Raw genomic sequence first — 12215 nt, forward strand, 5'->3', positions numbered from 1 at the left:
TGCTGTTTTTAAAAGACATTCATATGTGATATTCAAGCAGCCATTGCACTGAAGAATGAGCAAAATGACAGAACATATCCTTGCCCCAGCCACTGAACCAGTTGTGAAGCAATGCCCAATGTGCACTGGGTGCAGCAGCACACAGCAGATCTCACTCCAAAAACCACCGCTCTATGCCAAGGACTGAATTACAGCCCTCAGCCCATTTAAACTCCACCTTTGCTTCCAGACTTTAAAGTACAGGCAATCTTATAGGTGTTACTCTCATACTGAGTGTGTCTTTACCAGACATTGAAAAGTAGTTTGAAGGTTAACTTTTCCAGAAATAGGAACAACCTGTGCACCCGACACAATGTCTGTGTGTTAAGTGCCGCCAAGTCGCTTTCGACTCATGGCGACCCTATGAATCAGTCCTCCCAAACGCCCTATCTTTGACAGCCTTGCTCAGGTCTTGCAAACTGAGGGCTGTGGCTTCCTTTACTGAGTCAATCTATCTCTTGTTGGGTCTTCCTCTTTTCCTGCTGCCCTCAACTTTTCCTAGCATGATTGTCTTTTCCAGTGACTCTTGCCTTCTCATAATGTGACCAAAATATGACAGCCTCAGTTTAGTCATTTTAGCTTCTAGGGTCAGTTCTGGCTTGATTTGATCTATAACCCACTGATTTGTTTGTTTGTTTGGCAGTCCACAGTATCCGTAGCACTCTCCTCCAACACCAACACTACACAATACACAAACATAATAGTCTGATCCTAGGATAGAATCACAACATTTGGAGGGGCTTTCAAGCTCTCGAATGAGCACGCCTGACTGCAGATGAACCCCCACACACCGGGGCACTGGAACAATCCCGCTTGCAAATAATGCTCATCTTTGAACTCGTGTTCTCTGCCTATGAGTTGATTTCAGTTAAGAGAGTTTTTAATCTCAGAAACGTCCACATTTTACCCATAAGACTCCGTTTATCGTCCAAGTCTTAGCTCGGTGACAATCGTTAAAACTTTACCATCTCATCAGGATTCATCATCACCTACCTCCCGACCAGCTTGAACCAGTGGAACCGATCGTAAAAAGGGTCACTCCCAGTCATGGTGTTCTCGGTCTCTTCCTGTGCGCTGGATGCCATTTCTCCTGCCCGGTCGTACATCTCCCGCATCAGCTCAAGCCGCAGCCTGAGAAGCGGAAAAGGTTTGAAGACGGTTGAAGGCAGTTTTATTTAGGACTAGTTTAGTCATTATTGATTGGCAGTTCTAAAAGAGATTTTAGCTTTTAGCCTTTTTATAATGGTTTTATTTACATTGTAAGCTGCCTTGAGTTGAACATATGAAACTGCCTTATACTGAATCAGACCCTTGGTCCATCAAAGTCAGTATTGTCTACTCAGACCGGCAGCGGCTCTCCAGGGTCTCAGGCAGAGGTCTTTCACATCACCTACTTGCCTAGTCCCTTTAATTGGAGATGCTGGGGATTGAACCTGGGACCTTCTGCATGCCAAGCAGATGCTCTACCACTGAGCCACACTGGGAGGAAGCCCCAGTGAGCAAGAAAGAAAGGGGCGTGCACACTTGCCCTCACACCATGGCCAGAACACTGCTGACCTGCCAGGCTCACTGGAGCGGAACAGTGTGGAGGGAACCCTAAAACAAGGCTATGCCAAGGTGCAGAGACCGCGGGAGGGGCTCAGCAGGCCAGGGGGGCAATCCCATGGAGGAAGGAGGCAAAGACAGGGGAAGCCATTCAGATGGTCCCACCAATGAGGAAGCAAAGGATATCGGCGTCCCAAGAAAGGGTGGAACCCTCAAAAGCACAGTGCAGGGCACTAGGGCAGGCACAGTTAAGGGAACCATGTTCAAATGTTTTCGTGTTCACCATCTTGGGGACACTGATTGGGCATAAAAATGTTTTAAACAAATAAGTAAATAAGATGGCTCTCACGTACTTGAGTTTCTCAAGGGACCAGTAATGCGTCGCCCCGTTCTTAAGATCCTGGACCTCCACCGCAACCACCGTCCGAGGGAAAGGGCGGTCATCTCGGCTCTTCTCTATCTCAGGGGGCAGCAGCTCGGGAGGCAGCGGAGAGTAGAGCGTGTCGGTCAGCAGGACAAACTGGAATTGCACCTGGACAGCGGCAAGGCGGAGGAGAACATTTTGTCAGACAACAAGAGGCCTGTGACAGGTGTCCGAGAAGGCAACTCGCAAGCCAGCCCTAAACAGAAGCCTGACTTCATCAGAGGTGGGAACACAGGAAATTCCCTGCTGGCCGACTCATTCCTGAAATTACAGCCAGCCAGACGCCTCTGGAATTTCCAAAGCATGACATGAAGGCAACAGCCTCCTCCATTCAACCCTAGTATCTGACATTCAGAGGTATACTGGTACTGAACATGGCAGCTCCAGGTGGCTAAGGGCCCTTGATGGGTGCTACCCTCCATGCATTTTCAAGTACTATCTAAGTCAGTGGCCAAGGCCACATCTTGCAACAGTGAGTAGAAGAAAAAAATGGAAGAGAAGAGAAAGAAGAAGAAGAGGAAGAAGACGAAGAGTTGGTTTTTATATGCCGACTTTCTCTACCACTTAAGGTAGACTCAAAGCAGCTTACAATCACCTTCCCTTCCCCTCTCCACAAGAGACACCCTGTGAGGTAGGTGGGGCTGAGAGAGTGTGACTTGACTAGCCCAAGGTCTCCCAGCTGGCTTCATGTGTAGGAGCGGGGAAACCAGTTCACCAGATTAGCCTCCACCGCTCATGTGGAGGAGTGGGGAATCAAACCCGGATCTCCAGATCAAAATCCACCACTCCAAACCACTGCTCTTAACCACTACACCACGCTGGGTACAGCCATCTTTGGTGTGTCGCAAACTTATTTTGTTAAAACAGCAGAGATCTATTTTCCATAAGTTAAAAGTTCTGCAGCAAAGCAGGGTAAAAATACCTCAAGTCCTTCCCCTCTTCTTCCTCCCTCCCCCACCCGACCAGCAAGTTGGCATTAATGTTCACAATAAATGTTTGGACTCTGCATCATAACCGACTGTTACAAGCTCAGCCCAGCTACAAGCAACATTTGCAGCACATGACCAACATTCCCTGAATTATCAACCCAAGCCATGGCAGAACGGCTTTGTATTTCTCATGAGACGACTACGTACACCTTACCTTCTTTTTCAGTTCCACACTGATTGCGTTGCCTTCTTTCAGATAGACTGCATTGCCCCAAAGCTGATCTCTTAAGGAAGTGAACTGGTGGAACTTCCATTTCCTGAAAGCCCACTGGGCAAGTTCATACTCATGCTGAGTCCAGGGCACTGCAGAAAGAAAGAAAGCAGCTTGGGGAAATCAGCAGCAAAAGAGGGGGGATAATTAAGAACATAAGAAAAGCCATGCTGGATCAGACCAAGGCCCATCGAGTCCAGCAGTCTGTTCACACACTGGCCAGATAATTTCTCATGGGCCCCACCCTCTCAAATCGCATGTCTATTTACAAGTTTGGAATGTATACCAATTCTAAAAAGAATCAAAGGCAGCAAAATTATAAGAATCCTAAGTCGGGAAAACATTTTAAGTAATGGAAATGGATAGTTGAAGGTTTTCATGGCTAACATCACCTAGTAAATCACATCCCCACCAAGCCTCATAAGAACATAAGAAAAGCCCTGCTGGATCAGACCAAGGCCCATCAAGTCCAGCAGTCTGCTCACACAGTGGCCAACCAGGTGCCTCTAGGAAGCCCCCAAACAAGACGACTGCGGCAGCACCATCCTGCCCGTGTTCCACAGCACCCAAGATAATAGGAATGCTCCTCTGATCCTGGAGAGAATAGGTATGCATCATGACCAGCATTCATTTTAACTAGTAGCCATTTTAACTAGTAGCCTCTGTTAAACTGACAGGACATTTTTCTCCAGGCCTGTTGGCAAGCCGACCTGTTAAACATCCCAACCCAGTCACCACGAGATGATCGTCACTCTGCACATGTGAGCAGACAAACTGGCAATTCACAGGCTCTGACCCACCAGTGTGAGGGTCAATGCTGTGTCCTCTGACTGGTCTTTACCAGGCAGGCTACCCAAGATCCTTCAAAAGCTGGGACCTTACGCAAGCAAAGCATGTGCTTCATCACTAAAGTATGGCTCCTCTTTAACAACACCATGGTGGAAGGAGCTGTTAAGTTTCAAGAGTTGATTCATTCTCCTGCTGTTGAAGCTGCCACAAAACAGTACCACATCTTAGCACTATCTTCATAAGTGTGCATGAGCATGCATTGGCCATTCTGGTTTCAGGGAAGCTGAGTGGTTGCGCCCACACACATGTGCACGCATTGCAGCAGGGAAGTTCAGCTGGGCCACAACTGGGTAAGAATTCAAACTCATTTCCACCAGCTCTGGCACTACCAAAGTGACCTCCTTCCTCTACTCTGCCCCCTTCCTTTATGCACTTTGTCTTAGTTTGGATGCTGCATCTTACTTCCATTTACATACAATACCCCCATCTAGTAATATTGGATTTAACTGCCTTAGACCTTGGTGGCCCAGTTTAGCCCAATTTCACCAGATCTTGGAAGCTAAGCAGGATTAGTACTTGATTAGTGCTTGTTCCCCCCCCCCGTTTTTTTATTTATTTTATAATAAAAGGGATACTGAAGGAAAACCAGGGAAAGGGAAAAAGCAAAGGTATCCAACATACAATTGAAAAAGCAAAAATTCAAAAGCAACATATTGCAGTCAAATAATTACCCAGATTATAAAGTGAAAAAGAAAAAAATATTCCAGCGGATTGAACGTATGATAATAGTCGAAAAGTGATCACCCTTTATGTCTATCAAACATATTTAGTGTCTCAACAAGTAAAATAACTGTCCAGATCTAAAGTTAAAGTTTCACTACTATTAATTAATATCTAATTTCTTATTTTGTTCCCATTAACCTTGAACCTCAACATATTTATAAAATAGTTTCCACTTCTCAAAAAACTGCTCATAAGCCATATCATTGCTTGTGTTTATCATGTTGGTCATGACTTAGTGAGCGCTTGGATGGCAGACCACCAAGCAAGTCCAGGGTCCGCATGCATAACAAGGCAATAGCAAAACTATCTGAGCCTGGCCTTGGCCGGAGAGGGCGGGTTATAAATTTGAAAAATAAGGAAATAAATATCTCTGTTCGTTTCTTATCCTGAAAACCCTATGGGGTTGCCATAAGTCAGCTGTGACTTGATGGTATTTTCCACCACTCAGCTGCCTTAGGAGCCGTGTTTTGGTCTGAAGTGTAGAATAAAAAATAAATAGCAGCAGTGTCTTCATATCACAGCCAAGGGCTGTAACACTTCGGCAAGGTAGCAGAGATAGCTTCTCCCACCCATGCATAAGTCCTCCCCACACCATCATTCAAGGCTAGCTCAAGGCATTTTAGATTGTACCAGAACTCACCCTCCTCTTCCTCCTCCTCTTCCTCCTCCGTGGTCTCAGCAGCGAAGGACCGCGTCTCCACCTGCTTCTGTAAGGCCTGGAGTTTACTCTCATAGTCCTGAAGGGGAAAGAGGAGACACCGTGTAGAAGAAGAGACAGAAGAAAGTGGGAGAGAAAATAGCCATAGTGGGAGGGAAAACACAAATACTTCAGGAGATCAGAGTGTGACAGACACAGGTAGAGAGCAGTTGTGGAAGGCTTCCCCAGAAAAGAGACCAAGTGCCTCCTCATCTTTAGAATCTGGGAAGAGAGCAGGCAAGAATAAGATCTTGAGGTGTGTGACTGGTTGGCTCCGCACCAAATCTAGAGAGCACTCTAAATTCTCCCCATCTTTGAGAGCTGCTCGTCCATTTGCAATTTCGCATCTACACAACCGTGAAAGCCGGGCGCTGTTTTTTCCCACACATCTGAACTCCCTCCCCCCTTCTCTGTGTTGTACAATGATCTTTGAACAAAAAATCCATTCTATGGATATGTCTTAAATACACAGCTCTGTTATCTTGTCCTTACCCTCTCAGAAGACCAGAAGAAATCTTGGTCCAAGATTCCAAATGGGAGAAATACCCCAACAGCCCCCTAACTAGGGTGCCCTAAATGTACTTGTCAAGGAATTGTATAGGAGGAACCTGCAGCAGGGCCCAGGGTGCTTGAAAGAAGAAGAAGAGTTGGTTTTTATATGCCGACTTTCTCTACCACTTAAGGGAGACTCAAACTGGCTTACAATCACCTTCCCTTCCCCACAACAGACACCCTGTGAGGTGGGTGAGGCTGAGAGAGCTGTGACTAGCCCAAGGTCACCCATCTGGCTTCACGTGTAGGAGTGGGGAATCAAACCCGGTTCTCCAGATCAGACTACACCGCTCCAAACCACCGCTCTTAACCATTACACCACGCTGCACATGATCCAGCCCCTGTGCTGACCCCAAGCAGGTCTGGTCAGGTGGTGGTAAGTGCTCCTTCCCTGGAGGTTTTTAGCAGAGACTAGATGGCCATCTGTCAGCAATGCTGATTCTATGAACTTAGGCAGTTCATGAGAGGGAGGGCATCTTGGCCATCTTCTGGGCATGGAGTAGGGGTCACTGGGGGTGTGTGGGGGAGGTAGTTGTAAAATTCCTGCATTGGGGAGGCGGTTGGATTAGATGACCCTGGTGGTCCATTCCAACTCTATGATTCTATGGTCAGTGCTTGGACAGGGGGTTTCTCGGGCACCCCATGAATGCTGCCTTGAATTCCGTGATAGAAGCAAGGCAGATGATGAACACGCTAAATAAATAGCACCAGCTCACCCAACAGTGGTAGGGGAGGAGCCTTGTTTCAGTTGTTTTTGGACTTTAAGTGAAATACATGATTTTCTCAGCGATTCTTTTTTGAGCTAGAAGAGTACTCGTAATGATAATGACAATAAACTTCTGCAAGGATTAGCTCAGAGGCCCCTCCATACTTCACTGCAAAAGTCCACTTCTCCATGGCTCCCCCCACCCCCCCGCAAAGTAACGTTTGGAAGCCCAGATAATCTCAAACTGCCACTCAGAAGGAAGCTGCCGAGCCACAGGAAAAGGCAGGATATAAATGTTTTAAATAAATATTTTTGAAGGACCTATGCTGCTGGTCCCCACCCATGTGAGACCAGGATGCCAAAAACAGCATGGCAGCAGCTACAAGGAGCGGATCCCTTTTCATGGCAGCTAACTTCGTAAGCAGCCCGATAAAGCCGAATGGGCATATTTTAATTTCTTAATTTCCGTATTCTTTTAATGATTCTGATTTTGTATATTTTAACTTGTTGTTGTATTATTGTAGATTGTAATGGCCTATGGCCTTAAACTATAAACTTGATCTGATCATAAGGAGCCCAGCAGTTCCTTATATCAGTTCTGTTCCTGGGAATACAAAACACTCAAAAACATGATGGAAGTGATTTTACAGACTGCAGGCCTAAAGGATTCCTTGGTTAGGGGGCAAGGAGGAGGTGAAAGGAACAGGCTGAATACCAGGGAAAGAAAGAGGGCCAAGAGCATTACACAGACATGTTAAATGAAACACAAAGCTTGAAAACATTTATCTACTCAGTTAACAAGCAATCAGAATGCTTGTGGGGTTTGGTAAAAAAGCTGGGAATTGACAGTGAATCTGGAAGGAAGAGTGTGTGAGAGATGTCAGAAAGAAAAGGAAACCTTCTTATGTCTAACTAAAGCGAGAAGAATTGCCACCTGGCTGGTAAAGGCTCAGGCTTAGGACAACGTAAGCACAGGTACGCAGGGCATCAGAGCATACAGTAAGGGAGGAGCAGCTGACATCAGGACAACCATGTTTGGCAGACCACTGCCGCCACCAATGACCAGCCAGGTGCCAGAGAAAAGTGCAGGGATCCTACAAGAAAGGACCCCTTTGACCCAAACAAAACACACACCTAGAGCAGACTTCAGCAGTTAAGGCAAGAGCAAATCCAGCCCAACCACCTCTTTTCGATACGAAACAAACTGCTGCAGGTGAGCCTGAAAGGAGAATACAAGGTCACAGAATGCTCAAGTACTTTAGGGCTCTCTGGTGGTTATTTGGTTGTGGTTGTTTGTGTGGCAACACTGCTGGTCTGCTCATACGCAATGCCAAACACATGTTTTGGCATGACACACAGCCTCGATCCCCACCCCTCACACACTGCAATTAATTAGTTCCTATTCAGCACAAACCATAGTGTTGTATCTGGTGTGCGCTTGCCCTCCAAATCTGTTTCTAATTGTGGTCTGAAGCTGGTTTAGAAGGCGAACCACTGTTTGCCAGTTCACACACAAAAGCAAACTATGGTTTGCATGAAACCAGAGGTATTTAACTGAAGCATGCCAAGGAGCTGCGGGAAAGCACAAACTTTCTTATGACACAGCAAACCAAGTGTTGGCATTGTATGTGAACTAGGCCAAAGTCAGGCTTATAACAGGGCAAATAGCTTTACAGGGGAGTACAAAAAAGGTTACCACTGTAAAAACGCATTACCAATGTACCTGCCACATATATGTGTGTGTGCAGCTCATCTATTGCAGACCAACATAGTTACACTTTGAAAATAATTTTTGAAGGTGGTTATGCATAAATGGGAAGACAATTTCCCCCTTTTACTATACAGAAAGCCCCTGATGCTATTAACAAAAAGTGAGGGGGGGGGGCAGGGAGGCAGGGCAAAGAGAAGGTTTGATTTCCCAGACTCCAACAAAAAGACAGGCAACATTTGATCAATGAAAAGAAATAGTCTTGTAACGTAAGCTTGTCTCCTGGCAACGGTCTCTGGTTAATCTGCAGGACAGCTTAGCTTCTCTGGAAAGCACAGCAGATTCAATATCGTTCATAGACCCCAAGGGTGGGAGAGTGAATTAGGAATCATGGCTGAAGTCCAAATCATTTATGTACTTAAGGTTATTAGCCCTCCCTTTTTCAAAAGCTCAGGGATATTTACAAGAAAAGGGGATTCTTATGAATAGGAGACCAAAGCAAAATATTTTGGATGTATTAGGCAAATTCATTTGTTCACATGCAGTGATGCCTTGTGTTGCTATGGTTGCCAATTTGGGGTGCAGACAGATCTGACCCTTCTCCACTTGACAGACAGTTGCTAGCCCATTTTTTTACTGATCTATGTATTACAGAGTGGTAAATTCTATACTGTATCATTTCAGGTTATAGGTGTTGGGGGGGGATCCTTACATTTAAAAAAAAAAAAAACAACCCTTCCTGCTTGTAGTAATACAGCACATCAGGGAACATGCTAAATCCCGCCTACCCCATGAATGTTATTACACAGAGTGAATTTTTAATGCAGGGATGCACTGGAAAAGTAATCCCCCCTGCAATCTGAAGTGGTACAGCCCATAGTTGCCAGTCTACCACCTTGTCCCGCACAACATGCAGACTGACTCAAAATTCTCTTGCAGTTCATTGCAGCCAGGAGGAACGCTGGCTGCTATGTCATGGAAGCCTCCATTTGTATGAAACAAGTGTAAGGTTAGGCCAAGTCAAAGACCTTGGGGTCCAACTAGATCGCTGCTGCCGCCGCCCTGGTAACCCAGGCAACCTGGCCAACAGCACACCACCTCAAGTGGGCAGCCCTTGAAGATCCCAGCTCTATGCTCTTTCTTTTGTTAGCATGGTGCTAACAAAGAGGTTCTCTTAAAATGAAGGCAGGTTTATGAACAGACTGGAATGGTAGCACTGCCACACATATTCCATAGAAAACTCCTGAGGCAACACACCTCCTGACACGTCCAGCGGAGGGGTCCTTGGAGCATTAGCGTGGACACCTGCAGGGTCAAAATTATGCATGGTATGGAGAGAGTGGCATGGGGAAAGCCAAGCTTGTCAGGACCTTCCCCAAGATGCTTCCAATGAAGCAGCCAGGCTTGCAGCAAGCAGTAGTGGACTACGAGCAGCCATCTCCCAAGGAGAGGAGAGACTCCTGTCTCTCAGAAGAACAAGCATCCAGTGGCAGCCATCTCAACCAGCATCGCTGTGAGATGCTAAGGGCTCAGGATGGGTCCGTTACCTCCCCACCACAGCATCCCTTTGGGTGCGGATTAGCAAAGTGGAAGAAGCGTTAAACTGGAATAAGAGCACAGAGCGGGGAATGGGTAATAATGAGGAACTAACTAGGGTTACAGCCCTGTGGTGCAGAGTGGTAAGCTGCAGTACTGCAGTCAAAAGCTCCACTCACGACCTGAGTTCGATCCCGATGGGAGTCAGTTTCAGGTAGCCGGCTCAAGGTTAACTCAGCCTTCCATCCTTCCGAGGTCAGTAAAATCCCAGCTTGCTAGGGATAAGGGGAAGATGACTGGGGAAGGCAATGGCAAACCACCCTGTAAACATAGTCTGCCTAGTAGACGTTGTGATGTGAGGTCACCCCATGAGTCAGGAATGACCCGGTGCTTGCACAGGGGACTACCTTTACTTTAACTAGGGTTACCAATGTCATGGTTAAAGGATCTGGACTTCGCGCAAAATTACAACTGATCTCAGGCTACAGAGATCAATTTACCTGGAAGAAATGGCAGTTTTGGAGGGTGGACTCTATGGTTTTCCGTCCCCTCTGAGATTCCATGGTTTCCCATCCCCTCTGAGCTCCCTCCCCTCCTCTCCCCAAGCACTTCACCCAAATCTATAGGAATTCCCCAAGCAAAGTTGGTAACCCTAAATGTAACAGGAGAGTAGGGTCAAAGCACTGTTTACATCAATACATTACAACAAGGATCTTTCCATTTCAAGGAAAACTGCTTCCTCTCTGGGTTTTTTTTTTTAAGTCTGATGTCAAGAAATCTGGCATTTTTTCCCCTCCCACCCACCCCCATTGAGGCACTATGAGAGAGACTTACAAGAGTATTTCATAGTTTATTGAAAGCACTTGTTAAAATGGAAGCACAGTTCTTTTCACAAGTTGCAGTGGCTTACTCAAAAAAACAAAAAAAATCAGGAACCCAATAACAAAACCACTTTTGAAAAACAAAGTAATTAATTGATGTATACGAATCCTACCACTTCATTGGAAGAATCGCTTCCTCCTTTACAGTAATTACGAACAGGTTTCACACCTGAAAAGTTACTTCAAAGGCAAGCTATCTAAAGCATATTTTATGCTATAAAATTTAACAAACAGACAGAAAAGGAGAGGCAGGGTTGAACTGAAAATCTGCTCAAGCCGGTGTTCAAACACCACAAAAACCCTTCCTTCTAACTTGGAACAGATTCCGCAGTTGAGGGGAAAAGGGACTCCAAAAAAACAGATCAAGGGAAATTTTAACTGTACGCATCACCCCTTGGCAGCTTCTCCCATGAGGGCTCTGTTTTGAAATCTTTAAGGAAGGCACGGAAGCATCAGAAGCATTCAAGGCACAGCACATGACAAGTTGCATCGGTGCAATGAAAGCTGTTCTCATGCAGGCTGGAAGGTCTTTGCACCCTGCAGCAAGAAAATTCTGCTTCTGTGAGGGCCAAACTTGTGGGAGGGGCTGTGGCTCAGTGGTAGAGCCTCTGCGTGGCATGGAGAAGGTCCCAGGTTCAATCCCCGGCACCTCCAGTTAAAGGGGCTAGGCAAGTAGATGATGAGAAAGACCTCAGCCTGAGACCCTGGAGAGCTGCTGCCAGGTCTGAGTAGACAATACTGACTTTGATGGGCCAAGGGTCTGATTCAGTTTAAGGCAGCTTCATGTGAGGAGGGCATCTGTACATAGCCCCCCTCCCATTTTATTTGCTTCAGATCCCAAAGCAGGGAATGAAGCAGGGGGATTTGGGCTCTTAATCCTTAACCCCCCCCCATTAGCCATTTCTCTGCTTCCCCAGCTGGTTCTTGCCCAGTGGGGGAAATCATTGGAGAGGCTTTTGAACGGAGAAACATCTGGCAGAGAAAGGGTTAAGAGAGCCCCCCTTCCCCTCACACCAGTCCTCCCATTTCTCAGCCTTCCAAGATGGCCGGGCACTTTAAAATCTCAGTGCAGAATGTTACACTAGTCTACGAGTGTTATCTAATCTGGCCTCGAGATCTGCAAATTCTCAGTCAGGAATCTGAATGGGAGACATCATAGAAATTGCAGGGGGGGGGGAGACGCTGATTGGTTCTTCTCTTAAAGGACAAACAAAAAGACGGATTGCATTTAATGCCCTCACAAATATCTTCAGGAAAAGGCCTTCTTCCTTCATCCGGTTGTCCTCTATGCATCAAGCAGTACATTTTTGCTCTATCCTCAGTTAGTTAGGGGAGAAAAGCTGCCATTTTGCTGC

The 12215-nt window shown here is 46.3% G+C and overlaps 1 protein-coding gene across 9 annotated transcripts in view; it reads right to left on the reverse strand.

Annotated features, from left to right (window-relative positions):
• KIF1B (kinesin family member 1B) overlaps window positions 1–12215 on the reverse strand; it is a 111924-nt gene that overhangs the window by 29620 nt on the left and 70089 nt on the right. For all 9 annotated transcript variants that reach the window (XM_056865624.1, XM_056865623.1, XM_056865621.1 and 6 more), the window contains 4 exons: window positions 5421–5517; window positions 3152–3300; window positions 1938–2116; window positions 1033–1170 (listed from right to left, as the gene is read on the reverse strand). In XM_056865624.1, coding sequence (XP_056721602.1) covers window positions 1033–1170; window positions 1938–2116; window positions 3152–3300; window positions 5421–5517 — 563 coding nt within the window. The remainder of the gene's footprint in view (window positions 1–1032; window positions 1171–1937; window positions 2117–3151; window positions 3301–5420; window positions 5518–12215) is intronic.

Source organism: Euleptes europaea, chromosome 19 (assembly GCF_029931775.1).
Source record: "Euleptes europaea isolate rEulEur1 chromosome 19, rEulEur1.hap1, whole genome shotgun sequence".
NCBI classification, from domain to species: domain Eukaryota; kingdom Metazoa; phylum Chordata; class Lepidosauria; order Squamata; family Sphaerodactylidae; genus Euleptes; species Euleptes europaea.